Genomic DNA, 22,482 nt, shown 5'->3' with positions numbered 1-22,482 from the left:
GCCATGGAGATTATCTTTTGTTTTGTGTTTTATAAAGCACCCTTATCCAAAGCACTTTACAAGAGTTAGCTAATGGTACAAACAATATTTGGAAAGATCACTAAGTGGTCCACCAAGACCCTCAGCAATTTTCAAGTGGTCTGTGAAAAGACGTTAAACTACAAAAACAATCAAAGCACCTCACTTTTTTCATTTACTTTTTATTACTTATAATCTAGAAGGAAGATGAAGAAAAAAGAATGAAAAATGGGAGGGGAAGGAAGATAAAATAGCTTCTTCCTCATAGAAAGAGGTTTACCAATGTTGGAAAAACCCCTCTCATCTCAATTTTTTTTTTTGAAAGAACACAATTGCAATGTGGACGTAAGTGAAGTTTTTTCGGAAAAACGGCTGTTTTTCAAAAAAAAAAATCTCTGCAGTGTAGACATACTCTCAGAGCAAAACAAAGCAAAACAGTTCAGGAGAATAAAACACCACTACTGACTATTCTATATTGTATAAACTTTATAATTTATTATTTATTAAGCCATTCTGCATTTTGTAGTATGCTTAATAAGTAACTCTGAAATCACCATCCATTTTCTTAATATACATTCCCCCCAACCCAGGGTCATTACTGTGTAAACCAGTGTTTCATTATTGAAACAAAGCACCTTACTTCCATGGGATTATCCTCTAATACCTTCTCTTTCAGTCACCAGCAATTTAAAACATTTTTCAATTGAAAGGTCACACAGCTAATGAAAAATGTATATGAACCAGTGTCTGTGTTCTTATACAGTCTATCTCGGCTCATTTATAAAATGTATTTTATTTAAAGAGCTAACAACAATGAAGTTATAAACAGCGTAAAGAAATACATATATCTTACTCGTGGGTTAAACAGATATAGATTATAGTCTTTTAAAATTAGGCTCTGAGACTTCACTCAAAAATTGTTCACCACTTTCTTTATTGTACCTCAGTTCTCAGCCTCACATCATTAGGCACACAACTCTGTCATTTAGCTGTACCTGCTGCATCATGTGGCTCATTTTTCTATTAAAAATAGCAAACATTATATGACAGTGTTATATTATGTCTTCAGATGAAATGGCTTTTTTGTTGAAAGCAAGACTGCAGAGGCAACATTTGGCACCATAACACAATCACAGCTCCCTTTACAGAAATTTTCCCATCTCCATTTGTCATTTAAAAAAATAAAGGTCCCAATCCAGAATCCCTTGCTCAGAAAGAAAACAATACTGACTTTAATTAACTGACTTCCACTTGGAGCTCTGTCTGTGTAAGGACAGCAGGACCAGGTTATTGTGCTATTTTAATTAGAAATGGACCTGATCTAATACCCCAGAAACTTTTAATGGGAACTGCTGGCTGCTCAGCACCTTTGCAAATCAGGCCATCTATTTAGATGCCCAAGAGGGAATTCCGGAAACTAACATTAATCAATCACTTCTGAAAATTTGCCACAAAATGTACTTAACGCTGGAATGAGAGAGAAATAGCTCAGCAAATATACCAGCCGTTCGCTACAAGGCAATCATTTACACAGAGTTCCTGCTATCAGAACCTTATATTTAAAAACCATAAAAATAACTAATACTCTAGCAGCACTTTAGATACTAACAAAAAATGTAGATGGTATCATGAGCTTTCGTGGGCACAGCCCACTCCTTTCAGCTGAAGAAGTGGGTTGTGCCCAGAAAAGCTCATGGTACCATCTACATTTTTTGTTAGTCTCTAAGGTGCTACTAAACTATTTGTTATTTTTTTAAGTTTTTTCATTACAGACTAACACAGCTACCCTGCTGAAACATTTAAAGACCAGTTCTATTCCTCAAATCAGTGGTGGATTTAGAGTTAGTGGGGACCTGTGCTCAGCTTCCTTTTTGAGGACCCCATGGGGACCCAGCCAAGAAAAATAACATTCTCTTCCTGCCCCTCCCATTTTTCATTCTTTTTTCTTCATCCTCCTTCTAGATTATAAGTAATAAAAAGTAATTGAAAAGAGTGAGATGCCTTAATTGGTTTTGTAGTCTAACTTTTTTTTCACGAACTCTTTGAAAATTCTTCAAGGTCTCAGTGCCCACTTAGTGATCTTTCCAAATATTATTAGTATTATTAGCTATCTATTATACAGTGTTTTGGGTAAGGGTGCTTTATAAAAAAAAAACCATAATCTCCATGGCTGTGGAGGGCAGCTTGAGGTGCCCTGCACTGGCTGGCCTGGAGATGTGGGCAGAGACCCACATGTGCTCTACCTAAAGGTGAGGGGGGACATAGTTCCACTGGCCACCTGAGTGCCCCGGGTTCTTCATCGCCTGGCTGCTCTTCCCCTCCCCTGCAGGGAGATGCAGATAAGCCTCCCTGCTCTTCTGCCCCCCCCCCCCCAACCCTCTATATAGAGGGACTTTCCCTCCATGCCCCCACCCAAAACAGCCAGCCCCTGTGCAGGAGAAGGTGCTGGACTGCCTGGCTCTGGGGGACCCATGTCATTGGGTGGAGGGGTCGTGCTGGGTTACTGTATGTTTCATTGTAAATCACCTCTGCCTCAAATGAATTCCACTGTCATTATCTGTCAAAGACTTCCGCATCTAATCTGCTCAATTTATGTGGGACAAAAAAGTTATTTCCTGACCTCTTGTTCTGCAAACTCCACCTGCAAGTGTGTCACAGTTAGACCAGGCCATTTCCTTCTTATACACCAGAACAAGTAATAAAGGTTTTGCCAACCAGATTATGTTCTGAGCATCATCTGTGTAAACCCCCAGCCTTCAGTAGGATTACATACAGGGAACTGAGGTTATGTCTGCATTGGAGATTTTACAGCAGCACAGCTGTACCACTATAACTGTAATGTCTCCTGTGTAGCTACTGTATGACAATGGAAGAGAGCTCTTCTGTTGGCACAATTCAACCACTCCAATGGGCGGGCAGTAGCCACAATGGGAGGAGAGCATCTTTTGTTGGTGCCTTTGTTGGTGAAATTTGGGTTGGTCAGGGGTGTGGTTGTTCTTCAGATCTTGTAGTGGTCACAAGAGTAAAGAACAACATCCAGGGCAGTCCACAAGGATTGCACATTTTCTCTCGTGTCAGAAGTGGAGAGGACTCTGTAGAGGCAGACAGCAAGTAAGGTGTAACTTGAAAAAAAGATAGATTTTTAACATTTCAAAACCTTATCTGACTCCGTTACTGAAAGAGCAGAGCTGAGTGCCAGATCAGGAGCCCAGTCCTCATTCATGTTCATGCATTAATTACATATTCCGTACTGTGACATTCTAATGGACATTTCTACAAGACCCCAAAGCTCAGCAGTGCACTTGTAAGTGGGAATATGCAGAGGCTCCCTTGAAGAAGATAGATTACATCTCTCAGGCCTGGGCCTAATGATTATATGTTCAAGGCTATGTTTGCAATTTCTGGTCAGAGAACAAGAAGAAAATACATAAAAAAGCAGCCAGGGGAGTCCTTTAGGGAATGTCCCTAGGCAACATAGCAGCTTGCCTCATACTAGCATAGAATGGCACTCAGCTGCTAATAAAAGTGATGGTGAAGGGGAAGAAAAAAAAAAGATGGAAAATGTATTTTCTGCATTTCCCAAAACTCTTGTGAAAATGATCCCATAAACTGATCCATTTTCAGAGAAAGATTTTATTCTGGTTTCACAGATGGCTCGATTGTTAATATTTATCAGGGCTGCTCTAGCCCAGAGAGACCAATATGTGTCTCACAGTAAGGTTATGTCAGCCTCACAAGCAGTTGCTCTCATTTGTTTTTTCTTCTCAGAGTTGCCAAGTGTCTTCCAAAAACGACTTATGGACCCTTAAAATCCCCATGTGACACTGTTCAAATTATGTGCTGTCTTTTCCAAACTGTACACAGTGCCCTTGAAATACATTCTTAAGCAAAATAATGTAGCACAGTAATGGATAAGCCAGTCAGTTCTGTCAGATTAGTTCAAGTGAATCATTTTCTTAAAAAACCTGAGGAATAACCTACAGCACAGAAATAAGCCTGATATTGGGAATTACACTCCTTAAACCTATCTATCTAATCCACAGTGAAATCTTAACTACATTTTCAGGTACCTGTATTTTTAAATGAAATCTTGGAGAGTCTTAATTGAACAACAGTTTCTTTTTCTATGGAAATTGATGAACTGCCAAATAGAAGCTCCACACGCAAAACTTGTTGCATGACTCCTTAAAGTAACCAACCTTTATTAAACACTTAAGCACACAATGCAATGAAAGTAGCATATGGGGCTTGACTGTGAAATGAAAGGTAACAGCTTCCACCTGAAGATGTTAGCATGGATAAATAAAGTCCTTCTTGGCTAGGGTCATGCATACCTTAGTGTTCCTCTTCTTTGTGTTTTACCCCATCAGCAAAAATGTTTCACTGGACCAGCTTTCCCCCCCCCCCCCCGACTTTTGATTAATCAAAAGAATTCATTTTTTATTTAACTTGAAACTTTCCTCCCCTCATGCCTTTAGAATTGTCAGTGAACTGAAATATCCATTATTCACTTCACTCTAGTTGGAATTTCTGGACACATGAGCAACAGCTTCATGGTGCCATGACACTCCTCCCTCACCTTGCTTAGATTAGCTCAGCCTTTCAGTGATGTCTCAGTGTAGCTTCCTTGTACTTAGTTTCCTATTTCTAAAAACACTCAGCTTGTTACCAGTGAATAATCAAAGCAGGAATATAATTCAGGGTAGTATTGTTAAGAGACCCTCATATGATTTGCATGAAGCTTTGGTTAAATTATGATGCATTTTAATTTTGAGAGCTGAAAAATAATCATGACTCACATTTAATCTGGTTTGTGCAGGTATGTGGTAACTGAGTCGTACCTGGGTATGGTTTCTTCTATGAGAAGCATATAGGAACTGCCAATAACATAACAACCCTGAAAATAATGATTTTTAAAACACTTCAATCTACAGCATCTAGCTAGTTTTCTCCAGTCTTGTTTCCTCCCATGCCTTATTAGGATATTGAACATCCTTAAGCTTACTTGTGTTTCAACAATACAGCACATCTCCACTTTACACATTTTCTGTTCCCTCTCTTCCCATCACCAGTAGGTGTGAAATTTAAACCTATTAATTCAGACAGATTCAAGTCCAGACCAATTTATAACACAGATGACACTTTGCAAAAATCAATTTCAGTGGTCAGACTATGAAGGTCAATGGAGATTACTGTATCATGGAAAGGTAACAGTAATGCAGAAGTGGAGAAGCATAAGCTCTCCAGAGTTATTATGGAAATATAACACCAAACCAGCCTGTACTTGTGGTGTAATCACTCAAACATATGCTAGTACCATCTATTGTAATGGTATGGTTAACAAAAGAAAGGAGAGGAGGAAACCCACACATGTATTTTGTCATTGGCAGAAACATGTTTTTTGGAATTGGGAATACCCTAAGCATCCATCTGTGGCATACTTATAGCTTCTTCTATTTTAAGTTTTAGATTACAAACCACAAAAATATTTTGGGGTGGATATAAAACTGAATAATGGTAGCAGAGGATTTTCTTTGACTAAAAATCCTGGAAACAGTTGTTCATTAATTATTATACTATTATTTTGCATATTTTAATATACACCTCTACAAATGACTCTGGATTTCAGTCACTATTACTGTGCTAGAAGGTGTCTTGCTTGTGACAGGAAATTTATATGATTAAATACAAGAAAAAAGGGGGACACAAGTATAAAGTCCACCTGAAAAAGAATAGTTGACCACTATTGTCCAAGAAAAAGTATCAACTGTAGATACATAAAAACTTCTGACATCAGATAAAAATTGAGAAGCAGCGGAATTACATAACATTATGTTACTAAGACTTAGTTCCTCATCTCCATAATGTTAACAAATTACAGTTTGAGTTCTCTAAATTAATTTACTCAGGAAACACATTTCTTTGGCTCAAAAGACTGGGATTGGAATATCATGCCTCATAATTCTAGATGGCTGGTTCTGGTCCAGCAATGATGAGAAGTAAGAATGATCACCTAATAGCCATCAGAAGTTACATGAACTGAGTTGATTTTACTCCAGTTTTCAGTGTATAAGTGTCTACATCACAAAAACAGGACCCAGCACTGAGCAGTGTCTCCAAAAACCGGGCTGAGGGTCAGGCATAAAAAACAAACTTCTCTCCATCTCCATAGTTAAGCCTCTCCTAGGCCAAGTTCATGCTAGAGTTAGTCCTTCAGGAAGTGCAGAGATGTACAGTCTCGATGGGACATACTACTTGCAGGGGGAGAAACAAGGATACATAGGATGTGGAAGTTGCAAGCTTCAGATACATGGGGAAGAGTCCTTGTTCACAACTAAACACCCTGGCTCTGGCCCTGCCCCTGCCCCTGCTCCACTCCTCCTCCAAAGCCCCTCCCTCTCTCTCGCTCACTCTTCCCACCCTCACTCACTTGCTTATATTCACCAGGCTGGCTCAAGGGGCTGGGTGGAGGGTGAGGGCTATGGCTGGGGGTATGGGACTCTGGAGTGGGGTTGCAGATGGGGGATTTGGGTGCAGGAGGGCACTTTGGGCTGGAATAGGAGGATGGGAGGGGGATCAGGGATGGGGCAAGGGGTTGGTGTGTGTGGGGGGGGTCCTCACACATGCAGACTTTGGGTGGCGGTTACCTCAAGCAGCAGCACATCTCCCCATGGGTCCTTTATGGAGGTGCAGTCAAGATGCTCTGAACGTTGCCCTATCCACAGTCACTGCCTCTGCAGTTTTGGCCAATGGGAACTGTAGGGGCAGCACTGGGGTGGGGGCAGTGTGTGGAGCCCCTGGCCATCTCTTCATATAGGTACCAAAGGAGGAACATGTGGCTGCTTCCTGGGGGCCATATGGTGCAGAGGGCTAGCAGGGAGCATGCCAGCCCTGCTGCGCAGCACCACCAACTGAACAGTCAACAGCCCAATCGCCACCTACATCTCGTCACCATATTTCTGATCCTCCCTTTGATAACGTCTCCAGGCAAAATTCCTCTGAGCCACATCCACTGGCTCCCTGGATGCCTTCAAGGAGCAGAGGGTGCTGTCTAGGATTGTCTGCTCAGAATTTCTCTTTGGAACCCTGCTTTTTATCCTGTGACCCTCACTCCTATCCCTGTGTATGTTTTTTTTTTCATTTATTCTCTCCCATGTTCAATTGAGACCTGCATCTGGTAGCTCCTCTCATTAGGCAGAGGGATGGGAAGGGGAGGAACCATTAGATGTGCATTCCCAGAATCTCAATACATATATAGTCTAGTAATAGGAAGTTTGTTACCTTATTGCTCTACATAGTTTCTGTTAAGAAAGGGTTTATCTTAACATCAATCTATTCATCAGTAACACACTATATAGTACCCGGACTGGAAGGTCTAGCATCCTGGAAGACCCAGTGAGAGGTGATACTGAAATGGCTGCTACAGATACGGCAACTGCAAGTAATTTCCAAGCAGCCCTGAGAATCAGGGGAAATGATGAAAATGGCTAGAAAAGGTAATTTGCACTGTATATTAAAGCCACAGGGGCAAATAACTGGAGGATGAGCAAAAAACTACCCAGGTCTTACTTTTGGCAAGTCAGGATATGTGTGTTTACTCAGTTACACGATTCACTGATAATCCTACAGAGAGTTGGGGAGGGAGGTGGGGAGCTGATAGGTTACATGAGGTCCAAAGACTCTTATGGACATAAGACAACCTCATACAGCATTGGGGGGGAGAAGGCTCCATCACACAGAACTTGCTCGTCTAACCCTCCTGTCAAGTAGCACCAGCTGCAGCCAGAGCCAGGTTCAATATCTAGGGGTTCCTCTCCATCTACCCAACACAGAACCAGCTCAAGCCCCCACTCAGTAACCTGGAAAATTCACACAACACCCCTGGGCGCCTCTGAGAGGCAATGCTTCCTCACTCACAAGCAACCTTTAATAAAAGGGGAGGGAAATAGCATGGCATTCATTTGGGAAAACACCACACACAGAGTTCATAACCAAAACCATGAATAACAGTACCACCCCAAGTAGGTTGGGCAATGTTCTTTTCCTTTCAGGTTCTTAAGTCCAGCAATGCAAATGTCCCTTCACATGCCCAACTCTTCTCTGCATCCCACACACAGTTGCTGCCCTTGGTCAGGACAGACCCAGAGTTCAGAGCAGCATTTACAGAGTTCATCTCCCATTCTGAGTGTGGGGGGGAGGGGGGCAAGGGAGGTAGGAGGCATCTCACTCATTCCACTGGTCACTCGCCATCCACCTGCTTGCTGCTTTCTGCCACCGTCTTGCTGGCCATTCACCACTCCTCGCTGCTGCCGCTCTGCTGGCTGCTCATTGCACCTCTCCATTGCTGCCCTGCTGGCTGCTCATCATGCTGCTGCTGCTCTGCTGTCTACTCATCACATTTTCTGCTGGCTTGAGGTGGGTTTGGCTCTTGGCCCAAGCACAGTCCAGCCACAAGAAATTCCAGTGTCCACTGGAGTAAGTTTAAAATAAAAGACTTATGGAATCTGTTCTAGTTCTATCATTAGAAGCTGATTTCTTCAGAGTTCTCCCTCCCCAGTTAACGTCACACAGCTTTGGCAGACGATCCCTTGTCCATCCAAGGTTCTTTACACTGGCAATGTCTCTCCTTTTGAACTGAGTTAAACACAGTCTGACTTTCTGCATTCCTATAATAACTGCCACCATGGTGATCATATCTTACAATTCTTGCATTAAGTGCTAACACAATTTGTGACCTCACAAAAGCCAAACTGGTTACAATGGACAAAACACCATTCTAATAGCTGAATATCTAGCAGGCCAAAGCAAAGCAGTGCAAAGTGTACTTGCATAAACTCACCCAGAATTTCTTTCCCATTCCAGCTGGCTGTAATGGAAGCAATGATTCAGACCCTGCTTACCCTCAAAAAAAGCAATGGATGCAAGAGATCTATATTATTAATACTACACTACAGAGCTGCATCACTGCAATGTGAAAGTCCCTTGCTGAACTCCTCTGCAATAGATATATAATACCTGATAACCAGAGATGGAAGCAAAAAAAAAAAAATCAAAGGATGGCTAACGAAAGAGTCTGTGATACTGAAGAAAAGACTGGGAAAGTTCAATTGCATAAAATATTACAATGAAGGAGCCAGTCCTCTTTCACAGTTAGACACAAAGCCTCAGTGACAATTTGGCAAGATGGGCTCTGGCTTATCAAAGCAACAGCTGATCAAAGAAGAGTCATATTGCTCATATTCAGTGATCACAGATGAAGGCAAAATCTTGAAAAGGAATTGTAGGACACTGCTCCAGATACCTGATGTCTTGGCTAAGAAAAGTGAAGTAAAAGACACAAAAGTTGAAAACAGTACACAAACTGACCCTGTTATTGTTCATGAGACTGGCAGCCTACTACAAACAAGAACTTATCTAAAGAGATTTTGCAAAATGGGAAGATTGCTTAAATGCCCTAAGGGACCAATCAAGACATATTAATGTTGTGTTAGAGCAATGTGAAGAATTGGTAAATATTTTATTGTATTTGTAATAATTTCTTAGCTTTATTCAAGAGTGTTTCTGTGCAATACAGAAATATAAAGGGTAGATATACTGTACAGTAAGTCATTCAGGATGTGTAAGGATGCCATACTCCCGGTTAACCTCTCTAGATGCAGACTTTGGTTTCCTGTGACTATGATGCACTTTCTGCTGAGACAGAAAGAAAGAACCCAAGACAGCACAGCTGCAGGTTGCAGCTACACAGAGTACAAGGAAGTTTTGTTACCTCATTTCTGAACATAGTTTCTGTTCATAATAAAGGGCATATCTTGCTGTTAGTCTGCTTGTCAGTAAGATAGTACACAACTGAGTATATTGCTGAAGCAGTGTAGGGAAGCCTTTAGGATTTATCTTCCAGTTCCCTTTTGAGCACTAAATTCACTACCTTTTTGTAATGATCTATACTGTGACTGCCCTTAAAAATACCAATATTTACCAAAAATTAGTACACAATGCTAGGAAATGCTACAGTAGTTCAATTTTAATAATTAATACTGTATACACAAATAAAGATAAATCACACAGACTAACTCTGGACACTAATTCAGAGATGTCCAAAGTTCAACCCAAAGATTAAACGAGGCCCACAGACACCTTCTGCAGTTCACCATACTAATTTGCTATGTAAAGGTATGTAAGCAGGGTCCGAATGAGCTCTCCCCCGCCATCTAGTGATAAGTAGGGACGAGACCTCAGGAGCAGACAAACCTACTCTGTCTCTGGTATCAGCAGATGGACTTGTGTTGCCAAACTCATCACTTGTTGCTGTTTTGGGTTAAAATTCACTTTAAAATATCAAAGGCAGTGATAATGAAATGTTGCTAACCTCATTATAATGAGCAAAGAGCAGTAGGACTGTACAAGGCATGTCCTGATTGAGGAGGGGCACCCTAAGTGTTAATTAGGTATGTTAAATAGTATGTTATTAAATGGCCATGTAAACTGCATCAAATTTTAGGGGTTACATGACTATTCTATAGTTCCCGGAAGCAGGGGCAGCAGAGATCAGAAGCAGCAGCATGGGGTGGCAGAAGGGAGCTGGTCCACGAGGGGAGACAGTTTAAAAACCAGCTCTCAGCGCAGATCAGCTCAGGCTTGCTGTCCCTGTCTGCAGAGGGTCCAAGCTAGGGATGTAAATGACTACTTGAGTAGTCGACTATCCGATAAGCCGAGGCTTATTGGGTAGTTGAGTGACTACTCAACTACTAACTTCCCCTCCTCCTTGCTGCCTCTGATACAGGAAGCAGTGCTGGGGGAGTTGGCTTAAAAGCCAGTTCCCCCCAGCATCATCTCAGCAGTGCACAAGGTGGGGGGTGGGGGGCAGGGGGCAGAGAAAGCATAGCTGCAGCAATCCCTGAGCTGGTACAAGCTGGGACTGCTAAGTCCTGGCTTGTGCCGGCCCCAGGAGCTATCTCCACTGCAGCACTGCATTTTAAATGTAGTAAGAGGTCTATGGCTCTTACTACATTTAAAATGCAGAGCCTCAGTGGTCCCGGAGACAAATACAAATTGTCTTGGTAACTGAGAAAGAACCGTTCAAGTGAATCTAGGCAGCTCTGTTGTTAAACACTGGAGATGGGGAGGGATACAAATTGTATCGACCACACAATTAGCCAATTACCTGCCTCTTATCATCCTTAATTGGCGCTCCCATGGACAGAGGTTGCTCCGCATCCCACAGAGCAGCCTCTGTGCATGACGAACATGGGTCCACTGCAGACAGAAGCTGCTCTGTGGGAACAGTCTCTGTCACTGGGGAGCTCAGATTCCATGTGGACAGAGGCTGCTCCACAGCAGCCTCTCCTATCCTCACCCTGTACTGCTGCCTCTGGTGGCGCCATAGAGCAGGTGCTCAGGGGAAGCTGGCTTTTGAGCTGGCTCCTCCCCAATACCAGCTCCTGCCTGCTCCACCCCCGATGCCTGTGTAAGAGGCACCAAGGAGGGTAGGTGGGTTTGTGGAGTCAGCACACATGGAGAAAAAGCTTAAAAGCCAGGTCCTTGCATGTATCGGCTCCTTCTTGCACCCGCCTTTGCACTGCAGCAAGGGTTGAGAGTCAAAGGGGCAGGCAGCATGGGGGGAGAATGTAGTTGACAGGATTAACCAATAAGCCTAGGTTTATCGGTTAATTGTGTAGTCATCTACACACTGACATCCCTAGAGTTGATCTGGCTTGTTAAATGGGGTAATGATGCTAAATCCACATTGAAGTTAGAGGAGGTGGGGACAAGCGTTCCTACCTGGTGGTACAGACCTGTTTAAAGGTTCCAGAAGCCATATGCTTTTTCCATCTCTCTCTGTCTCCAGTGTTTAACAACAGAGCTGCCTAGATTCATTTGAACAGTTCTTTCTCAGTTGCTATTAGAGCTGATCTTACTGATAAGCTGATCTAAGAGGGCTGAACCTTAGACCTGGTAGACAGTGTTGTGGTGAAAAGACATTTTGCACTGTGATTTAATATTGAAGAAACTTAGGTGTACATTGTGTTACTGCGCATGGGTGGAATGCAGGAAAATTAAAGCTGGTTCAGAGAAGAGTTGCTAGCATGATATAAGGTCTGGAAAACACTTTTTGACAGCGAAGACAGTTAACCATTGTGACAGCTAACAAAGGAAGTTAGTAAATTCACATTCAATAAAAAATTATTGAGCTTACTTATAGGGAAGAATAATTATCTCCACTGCAAGAATCAATGGGTGAAAAATATATGGCCTATGTTATATAGCAGTTCAGAAGATATGATCACATTTGGCCCTTTTAGCATTAAAATCTATGTTGGATGTTTATGGAGTGTACTAGAAAGGCAGATTGTCTGTCAGTGAAAGTGGCGAATGTGATGTGTGGGTGTTCAAGACAGACCTTTCACTGGACATTTGCTTGCTTTTAAAAGTCTGTGTGGACAACTGTATTCCAAATCCTAGCTGGCTTTCAACAAATAATGTGATTTTAGTTTTGTTTGCTTTTTGTGAGAATATCCTTGTTTTTTTTTAAGGTAGTTGAAAGTTACATGGTGAAGATACACAGACCTTTTTTTCCTTCGAAGTATTGTTGCATGTAGAAAAACAGTTTCAGAAGACACTGGGATATGTATACAAGATCAGAAATGGGTCTTTGCCCACAAAAGCTTATGCTCCAAAAAATCTCTGTGACTTGATAGAATCATCCCATGAAAAGAAGTGAGCCAGAATGGGGAGGGTAGCCAATAAACTAATCATGCAGAATCATATACTTGATGAATTTGTTGAGATTGAAAAAGTTGAGGATGGGTCTCATCCTGGTCTTGGATTTTGTATCAGGAAGAGCTGAAAGTAAAAGTCATGGTCCCAGTGTCCCAGTGGAACTTCCTCCACCATTCCCAACTTCAACAGGGAGTTGACCTGCTTGAGATCAGTGTCCCATGAAAAGGGTTCCTGAAGAGGGATGGGGGATGTGTAAATGTGTTGTGGACAGGAACTGGATTGTGTACCCTGGTCTGACAGTGTCTAGGTCCCAGCTTGTCAGAGGTAATGGAGTCCCCAGTATTGTAAATGTGGGCAAACCTATCCCTTTGGGGACAGAAGGAAGAGGGAGTAGAGTAACAAGAGTTCTAGTTCTAGAGTAACAAGAGTTCTAGTGCTCTGGACAAATAAGTCAAAATGGATGCTTAGTCTGCACTGAGGGAGGGCTGTCCAAAGCCCAACTGCTTCCTCTTGTGGTATTTATTCCTCATTCTGGGATTGCTCCCCTGTGTGTGTGTGAAAAGTTGCACAGAAGTACGCTTCAGGAAATATTGTTGCTGCTGTGACCCATCCTGGCATTTTTGTGCAGATAACATGTTCACGCCTACGGATTTCTATGTAGCCCTGGAGGCCTTGAAGGAGCACAAAGTGTCACCTGTCTTCTCTGAAAAAAAGAAGTCACTGTCAAAGAGTAAGTCCTTGATGGCTTGATGGACATCTAGAGTGATCCCAGAGTTTTTTAACCAGGGAGAGTTCCTCTTTCTTATTGCTGAGGCCATGATCATGGCTGAGGTATTCACTACATGAAGGGTAGACTGCAGAGGAGTTCTGGCCACCAAGCAGTCTTCTGAAACAAATACCCAGAACTCTTCGAGTGAAGCCTCAGGCAACTGGTCATTGCATTTAGTGGTGCCTGACTGTTTCAAGAGAATCACACTTGGCCAGCAACATTTGTTGATTTGTGATCCTCATCTGTAGAGACAATGGTATATAGATCTTCCTTCCCAGAAGATCCAGCTGCTTCGAATCTCTGTCCTTGGGAGCAGACTCGAACCTACCCTGCTGGGCCCTGTTGTTTATACCACCTTTATAACCAGGAAATTTGATGACGGGTAGAAACAGAATCTCTGAAATCCCTGCACAGAAATAAAGTAGCATTTTGGTTCTTGCCAGCTCAAAGAGTGCATCATTGATTGGGGTGGGTGGGGCACCCTCCTGGATGCAGTGGGCTGTAAAAGGTCCACCAGTTTGGGTGTATTCTCTTGATGGAACTCTGCCTGCCTGCTCAGGGGCGTAGCTACACAGCATAAAAGGAGTTCACATACTCTAAAGATCTCCAGATTAGAAGGGGAGTGTGACGTCATATTGGCTGAGCCAAAATCAGCTGTTTCTCCTGGGAAGATGCACGTAGGAAGAAGGACTCCATCAGTTCCATGATGAAGACAACCACCGATGCCAGGGCTGAAGGTTCATCTGAAGCCACCACCATTGACATGGTAGGTCATTGCATCTTCAAACAGGAAGAAGAGCAGGATCTCTGTGAACAAGTTTGCATCCTACTGAGTCTATGACCATTAAGTTTAGTAGGGCATTGGTAACCAGTAGGGGGTTGGCCAAGTACCTTCATCTCAGCACATGCCAACCTTGAGAGCCTTACTGGTCCACTGTCAGTCCCTGGAGTTCATCAGGAGATGCAGAGTGGGAGAATGATAACTCTGACTCCGAATCAGAGCTCTGGAATCTTAGTGACAGCTGAGGGAACCAATTGGTGTTCTGATTCATCTACCACAGAAAAGGAGGAAGGAATTGATCAGAGCTCCTAATGGTTCTCTTGACACCGAGCATGTTGGTGCTACAGGTAGCATCAGTCCTCATGCAAACAATGGTACCAGAGTGCCTGTATGCACTGATGTTCAAGGGGGTAAGAGCTGTCAAATGCAGTGGGCTAAAAAGGGACCTAAAGCTGAGTTCCTCCCACACCAATTCTGGTACTGGCTCCATTCCCACAATAGGAAGGGAAATGTGTGCATGTGGTGCCCACAGACATAGAGATCACTCCACTTCTAATGGAAGAGCTATAGATGGCACAGCCCTGGGAAAGTCCTGGACAAACAGTGAAGTTGGAACTGAAAAGCAGAGGAATCTGCAGCACCCTGGTATGCTTACAACATGGATACAGTAAGTATCAGCACCTTCCTGATTGGTTCTGGGCTCAACAGACACCCAGGGGCCAGAACTAGAGTCAACAGTACAGAGTATCTGTCCTTCCCACTCGGTACTGAGGAAGGATCAGAAATACCCATGCCAAATAACACACATATGGTCATGTGCCAGTCCATGCTTTTCCTGGGAGACAGAGTTATCATCCTGCAACCTTGATCAGGCCTGAATGGTCTATGAGACCTTATCTTTTTGCTGACAGCAGAGAATGGCTCCTCCACTTCTTTGTCAAGGCACTTCCCTGAAACAAGAGGCAGTAGCACTTCCCAAGCCTGAGGGCAATCTTCAACCTAACAAAGGCCTCAGCACTGGATTAGGCTACATGACCTGTTCAAGCAGATGCTGTTTAAGGTGAAGGTCCCATGCCACCTGAGTCCTTCTTTTTAAACAATGCTCTTTAAGGTGTGCCTTGCCACGACAAAGCAAGCACTGGGAATATGGGTCGCTGTTAGGGATCATCCCCTTACGTGAAGGACAATATTTAAACCCTGGCAAGAGTATCACCAGGGAACTTGATCTTCTCATAAGTAACTAGCATTTATGTTGGAACTAGGGGCACGGATGTATGCCTGGCTTTTAGTAATGACAACAAACACTCAATACATGTAGCAATCCCACTATTAAAATTGTTACAGCTACTATTAACTATATCAAATAAACAGGGCTAAGACTAATTGCAGGATTGTGAGACTACAACCACACAGAACTATGATTCTACTCACAGGCATTGAAAAGGAACTAAGGGTACGTCTACACTACAACGTTAATTCGAACTAACTTAGTTCGAATTAGTAAATTCGAACTAAGCTAATTCGAACTAACGGATCCAGACTAAAAAACTAGTTCGAATTAGCGTTTTGCTAATTCAAATTAGCATGTCCACATTAAGTGGACCCTGAACAGGGCTTAAGGATGGCCGGAAGCAGTGCCGGCAGGGCATCAGAGGAGGACTTAGAGCATGGAGATGCTGTCTCAGGCTAGCTGAGGGCTGTGCTTAAAGGGTCCAGAACCCCACCCCGGACAGACAGTTCTCAGGGGTGCCCCGCTTGCAAAGCAGTCCTGGCTTGGATTGTCCGAAGTACCCACACTGGGCACATCACAGCACTCAGCCATCAGCCCGGCTGCACTTGCCGCAGGCTGCCATCTGGGGAGAGGGGGCAATTGGGGGGCTGCAGGAGAGCTTCCACCCCCAGAAGCCCGCAGAGCCAGCCCAGTCCTCCCCATCGGGGGCGCGTACCCCATTCCTCCCTCACCTCCTTCCACTTACCCTTCCCTAGCCCCTCTTCTTGATGTACAAAATAAAGGACAATTGTGTTGAAAAATGGAATCTGTCTTTATTGAACAAAACTGGGGGAGACTGGGAAAAGGAGGTGGGAGAGGGGAAGAGAGAGGCTGGGAGAGGGGAGGGCAACTACAATGATCAGGGGTTGGGAACAGGTCCCATATAAAGAGGGGATAAAGAGACTGGGACTTTTCAGCTTAGAAAAGAGGAGATAGAGGTCTCTAAAAGCAGGAGTTGGGTGGAGAGGGTGCATACAGAAAAGTTCTTCATTAGTTCCCATAAAGAAGGACTAGAGGACACCAAAGGAAAGGAATGGGTAGCAGGCTTCAAACTAGTAACAGAAAGTTGTTCTTCACAAAGCAAAGAGTCAACCTGTGGAACTCCTTGCTGCAGGAGGCTGTGAAGGCTACAACTAGAACAGAGTTTAAAGGGAAGTGAGATCAAGTCATGGAGGTTGGATCCATGGAGTGCTATTAGGCAGGGGGTAGGAGTGGTGTCCCTGCCCAAGGTTTGTGGAAGGCTGGAGAGGGATGGCACGAGACAAATGGCTTGGTCACTGTCTTCGGTCCATCCCCTCCAGGGTCCCTAGGGTTGGCCGCTGTCAGTAGACAGGCTACTGGGCTAGATGGACCTTTGGTCTGACCCAGTACGGCCATTGTAAGCTCATGGCTCAGGATCGGGGGTCTCAGTGGACCCCCTTGATTTTCATGCACACCTGCTCCTGGGTGGCCAGGCTGGCAGCTCTCCTGCCCTAGACGGCCACTTTCCTGTGCCTAGTGCGGAGGTCGTGGACAAGGTCCACGATGTCCGCACTAGCCCAGGTGGGTGCCCGCCTCTTGCGGTCCCGGGCAAGCTCCCGGGAGCCGCCAGCCTGGTCCCGGGAAGAGGGGGACGGCTTGGGGGCATCGGGTGGGTGGCTCGATCCGTGCCAGGAGCAGGGTCTGCTGGCTGGGTGCTGGCAGGCTTGCACCTGGCACGGGCACCGTAGCCAGCCCGTGACCCTTTAAGGGGTCCGGGGCTGGGAGGGGGGCAGACGAGTTTCCCTGGTGTTGGCCAGAGTGGCCACCAGGGAAACCTGGGCAGGGCTAGCCTCCCACTAGTTCGAATTAAGGGGCTACACACCCCTTAATTCGAACTAGCTAGTTCGAACTAGGCTTAATCCTCGTAAAATGAGGTTTTCCTAGTTCGAACTAAGCGCTCCGCTAGTTCGAATTAAATTCGAACTAATGGAGCGCTAGTGTAGCGCCTATTATAGTTAGTTCAAACTAACGTCCGTTAGTTCGAACTAACTTTGTAGTGTAGACATACCCTAAGAGAGGTCGGGGCTGCACTGCCTCATAAAGTCAGTAGAAGGGCCACTGCTAAAAGGCATGTGCATCACCTCTCTATAGGTACTGCTAGGTATCTCTGGCTCTGGAACAGACATGCTTAAATTAAATACATGTCTTGTCAAAGAAAAATAAAGGAATAAAAACAATAGCACTCTGGCTTTATTGTGATTCCTTTTTGTCCCATTTATTTTAGTTTAAGGTTTCCTTTTTAAAAGCCATCAACATGTTAATCATTTTAAGATGGCATAAATAACAAAAATAATGAAAGATAATAACAGTGAGTGTCTACCTCTGTAAAATTTGTTTTTAGTGACTTGCTTATAACATAGGAAGAGAATGAAGCTCTTGAATAACCCAGTTCAGTATCTTAACCAGATCACTTTCCTTTAGAACCATTAACTTGTGATCATGCTGTTAAAGATTGTATCATTCATCTGCACTTTTCCCAATGCTCTGAAGAGGGTGGTATCCAGGATAACCCCATTTTAGAGAGAGTGTGGCTATTTAACCTAACCCTTCAGTATTGTAAGTGGATAAGACTACTTATCCATCATGGTGGTCTTCAGGTAATTACTAAATGAATAGATGAAATCTATTCTCAGAGTACCCAGGTGCAATCTGCCAAAACAATACTCCAAATAAAAAATGGGGCCAATGACATCTAAGGCCCAGCTTAACAATAAAGTCCGTGAAGCACACTGAATTATTGAGGCCAATCTGCAGAAGAGATGAGCTTTGAATTCATGGACCAATGTTTTCAAAAATATATGTTTAAAGTTAGCATCCTAACTCCATACGTATGAAACAGTATAGAGCCTGATAATTCAAACTACTGAGTAACCAGCAGCTTGCAATCCCTTAAACAGGAGCGAATGAGTTGAACAGGGTGAGAAACTAGTTCCTGTGCAGCAAACTTTTCAAGATATCAGAATTTGTCTTGTTTTGTATCAGGCTGAAACTGAGACCATGTCTCTCTCCACAAGACTAGCCAATAGAGCTGAGTGATTAAGGCATTATCCTGGGATGCAGTGGACCAAGATTCAAAGTACTTTGTTGTTTTCTTAAATCATTGATTATTCTTGACTGCCTCTCTCATTCTGACCATAGATTCCATTGGGAAACTAAGGAAAATTTTATCAAAACTGGCATGTCCCCTGTAAAGTTTTAGTTTTGACAATCCAGTATTTTCCAATGGAAAAGTGTTTTGTCAAAACTTTCCTAATCAGCCTACTGATTGTGGAAAACCAGACCATTGCCTAAAAAGGGACTTGGGAGCCTAACCTGAGGAAAGTTGGCCAGGGTCTCTCAGTCCCCAGCCCAGGGCACACTCCCACAGGCTGAAAAGTATGTAGATGTGAGAGAGCTCTTGTTCTCCCTCTCAGAGAACTATATGACAAAATGCACTCTGTTTTGGCATTTTTATTGTCTGTTAAAAATAAATTTTCCATTTTCAAACAGAAGGAAAAAAAGGGAAGTCTTAGTGGCCCTCTCAAAGGCAAAATCCTTTTATATACTTAATTTTGAAATCCCTATCGATGCCTCCGTGATAATACTTTTTTAATTATAGCAGCAAAGTTAAAAACATATAGAATGTAATTTACTTTTCAATTATTTTTATTCTTGTAAATTTGCCACAGAATTTCAGACACATAATTAGGAGAAAGACTTCCACTTCCACAAATCCCAAACAAAAAAAGGCTCTACAGAAGCAGTTCTATTTTTTAAAAAGGAGACAAAAGTAAATAAAGGAAATAACCCATTTTGATTGGTTTCTCACTATAATAAAGTGCTGAAGCTGCACCTGAGAGGATTTGCTAGACAATTGCCTACACAAACTGTCAATTTGTTCCTAAGATTACCTCGGATGGATAGTATGGTTGGTATGGATTGTACTGCTCTAAGCATTTGAAAGGTCACTAGACAAAACAGCAGGAGTGACCTATTGTTCTTGCTAGTGACAACCAGGCTGCCATTATGACAAGTCTTTAAACTATCGCAAATCTTTTCTTTAAGAATTATATGGAAATATTATCTCTGCTTTGTGGCACAATTAAAAGCTGTCACCTTAAGAGTTCAATGCCACAATCTTAAATATCTCTTTGGGTCATACTTGCAAAGCCAAAAAAGCTTGAGAATCTAATAGTGAATGAATCTCCTCTGACATCTGTCAACTACACCATTGAACACAATCTTTTCAGTTGCATTTTGAGATCAGAATGTTAAAACTACCCCTCAAGCTATCATCCACAGTGTATAAATATGTAGGATTTTTTTTCACCAGCTGACTACTGGTTTCAGCTATAAAAATGAAGCTTCATCATTACAAAAGAGTTTTTGCTAATAAAAAACCTGACATATGAGAAACAGCAATATGTAGCTTTACATTGGAGGCAAAAAACCTATGAAATATACAGAGAATAAGATTCTAAACTTAGGGACTACCTCTGACATTGCCTTTCACCTGTCCATTTATTGTGTACAAAATATTGCTGGAATAAATAAATTAAATCTCAGTATTATCTTTGTAACCATGAATGTCCTAGCTGCCAAGTATGGAGGGGAGCTGCAGCATGTTGCACATTGCTCCAAAATGCAGACATACTAGAAACAGGCTTTAAATTTTAACCCCACTCTTGAGTCCTATAATCATTTTTTTCTACTATTTTAAGACTGTATTTGAATGTTTTAGAATTCAATGAAAATGTAAAAAAAATTAAAATAAATAACATACACACATACACACACGATAATGGATAAAATGTAAAACAGATTTCCTGAACTTGTATGGAGTCCACTCATTTTTCCACTTGTAGTACAGATAACTAGATGGATTAAAGATTTTTCTAGCTGCAGTTCCCATCTCTCTCTAGGTATGAATATATGCCAACATAACACATTCCTGTAGTGATACCCCATTGTAGACTACAATGTTACATTTTCAAAACATGGTAATGAAGTTTGTTACTATTGGTTCCTTACATACAATCATTCCAAGATTTATACTAAGAGAACTTAATACCATTTCAAAAGGTACTAAAGATATGAAAAAGATAGTTGCTGAAATGTATCATTTTATAAACATACCCCACTACCCAGGAGAAATAGTTAACAATCATTGCTTACCTGCCTAACCCCAAAAAGCAAAATATCTAATGCACCAAAATTCAAAAACCCTTAGCTAGATAGTTCTTGTATTTTTCTCTCAGATACTTCCCAATCGTTCTGTAGGACCTGTCTATACTAGGAAACTAACAGATTACTAGAGGTGGTTGTCAGCAATGACACTTTCTCAGTTGTTGCAGAAAAATTTTCCCATAGACTTCTCCCCTCTACCCTAGTAGTTAATCATTTTCAATACCACTTGAGATGGTCCTCTAACAAAAAAACATTTTTAAAAATAAGAAACTTAAACTCGTAGCTTCCAAATGTTTTCCCCTCTTTAAAGCACTATGTTTCACAAGAGAAAAAAAGTGCTGCCTTTTTGAAGTATTGTATTGAATGTCAAATTCATTAGTGACATGACCTGAAATCATTAGGTCTTTCATTCTGAGCTAACTGCATATATGATGTTTGAATTGTGTTATTTTCAGATCAAAATGGAACTAGAGAGGAATATTGTGCTTTATGATTGTGTATCATTTTTCTGAAGAATGACTCAGGCACTGATATTTAGGCTACTTTGAAGTCAAATATTTAAAGTGCACATCTTAACCATAAATACTCTCACTGACATATTGTGCAGATCACGGGGATATCAGAGGATCAAGGAAAAAGTAAATAAAGGGCCTACATATCTTCTACAGAGACAGAATGGCAGCTCTACACTCTTATATTTCCATCAAGGTATTGAGCTTGCTGCCAACAAAGAGTTTCTGATGTGTCAAAAAGTAGTACAGTAAATAGCATTTTCCTCCTTTCTTTCATATTTCATCTGTTACAACCATTCTACATTTCCCCATTTAAAAAATGCAATTCAAGTTTGCTACTATACTTACTCTTTTTCTGTCACGATATAGCCATATTCCTCTTCCTCAGACGACTTCACTTCTAGCTGTAGGCCGTCTCCCATCTTTTTTTCAGGTTTTTCATAGGCACTTTCATCCCGCATCAAAGAATTCTTAATCCAGTAGTGGATTTCAGTCAGCTCTTTAGACTCAGGTTCAGATTCACTTTTCTTCTCAGCTGCCAATTCTCTTGAGAAAGTCTCACTCTTTACATTCTCAACACCAACATTCATTTCTTCTTCTGAGGAAGAAGCAGCAGCTGAGTCTTCTGATTTCTTGATTTCAGTCTTAATAGACTCTTCAGGAGTAGGCTTATCTGGCAGCGTTTCTATTAATGCATTCTGATTCAAGAAGTCCACTAATTTTACACCCAAATTGTTGTCCTGTATTAAAGGAAAAGAACTATTTGTACCATTAAACACATGGTGATATGGGGCTACTTATCATATATAATATCTGGAGCCAATCCTGAAAACCATCACTACTCATGACTGGGAACACTCATGTAATTAAGTGTTTTCAGAATCTGTTTACTGGAATAAAGAGTATATGTATATGTAAATGTAAATATATTTATATTTTGAAAATCAAACTATAGCGCAATATTAAAATAATCTTGAAAGCTTCCTCTATATTGTCAGAGATGCTTAAAAGATTTACATGCCAGGTCAGACTTAATTGTTAACTCTAGGGCTTGTGTTGTTTCAAAATGAAATGTCTCTTTCCAGCTTGACAAATTTTGTCCTCTGAGACATCTTAAAACATCTTTTCTGTCCAGAAGAGGATGAGTCCTGAAGATCTCTCCTCTCATGTCCAGCAGTTCAAACAGATTTTATCCCAGCACGGAGAGATGAAAGGTGACAATATA

The 22,482-nt window shown here is 42.2% G+C and overlaps 1 protein-coding gene across 1 annotated transcript in view; it reads right to left on the bottom strand.

Moving 5' to 3' along the window:
• Window positions 1-22,482, bottom strand: part of PTPRN2 (protein tyrosine phosphatase receptor type N2) — a 938,219-nt gene that overhangs the window by 554,851 nt on the left and 360,886 nt on the right. Inside the window, exon 9 of the mRNA XM_075922745.1 lies at window positions 21,606-21,997. Coding sequence (XP_075778860.1) covers window positions 21,606-21,997 — 392 coding nt within the window. The remainder of the gene's footprint in view (window positions 1-21,605; window positions 21,998-22,482) is intronic.

This window comes from Pelodiscus sinensis, chromosome 2 (assembly GCF_049634645.1).
Source record: "Pelodiscus sinensis isolate JC-2024 chromosome 2, ASM4963464v1, whole genome shotgun sequence".
In the NCBI taxonomy this organism is placed as follows: Eukaryota; Metazoa; Chordata; order Testudines; family Trionychidae; genus Pelodiscus; species Pelodiscus sinensis.
Note: the sequence above shows the minus strand (reverse complement) of the source record. Positions and strands in the feature narration are given on the sequence as shown.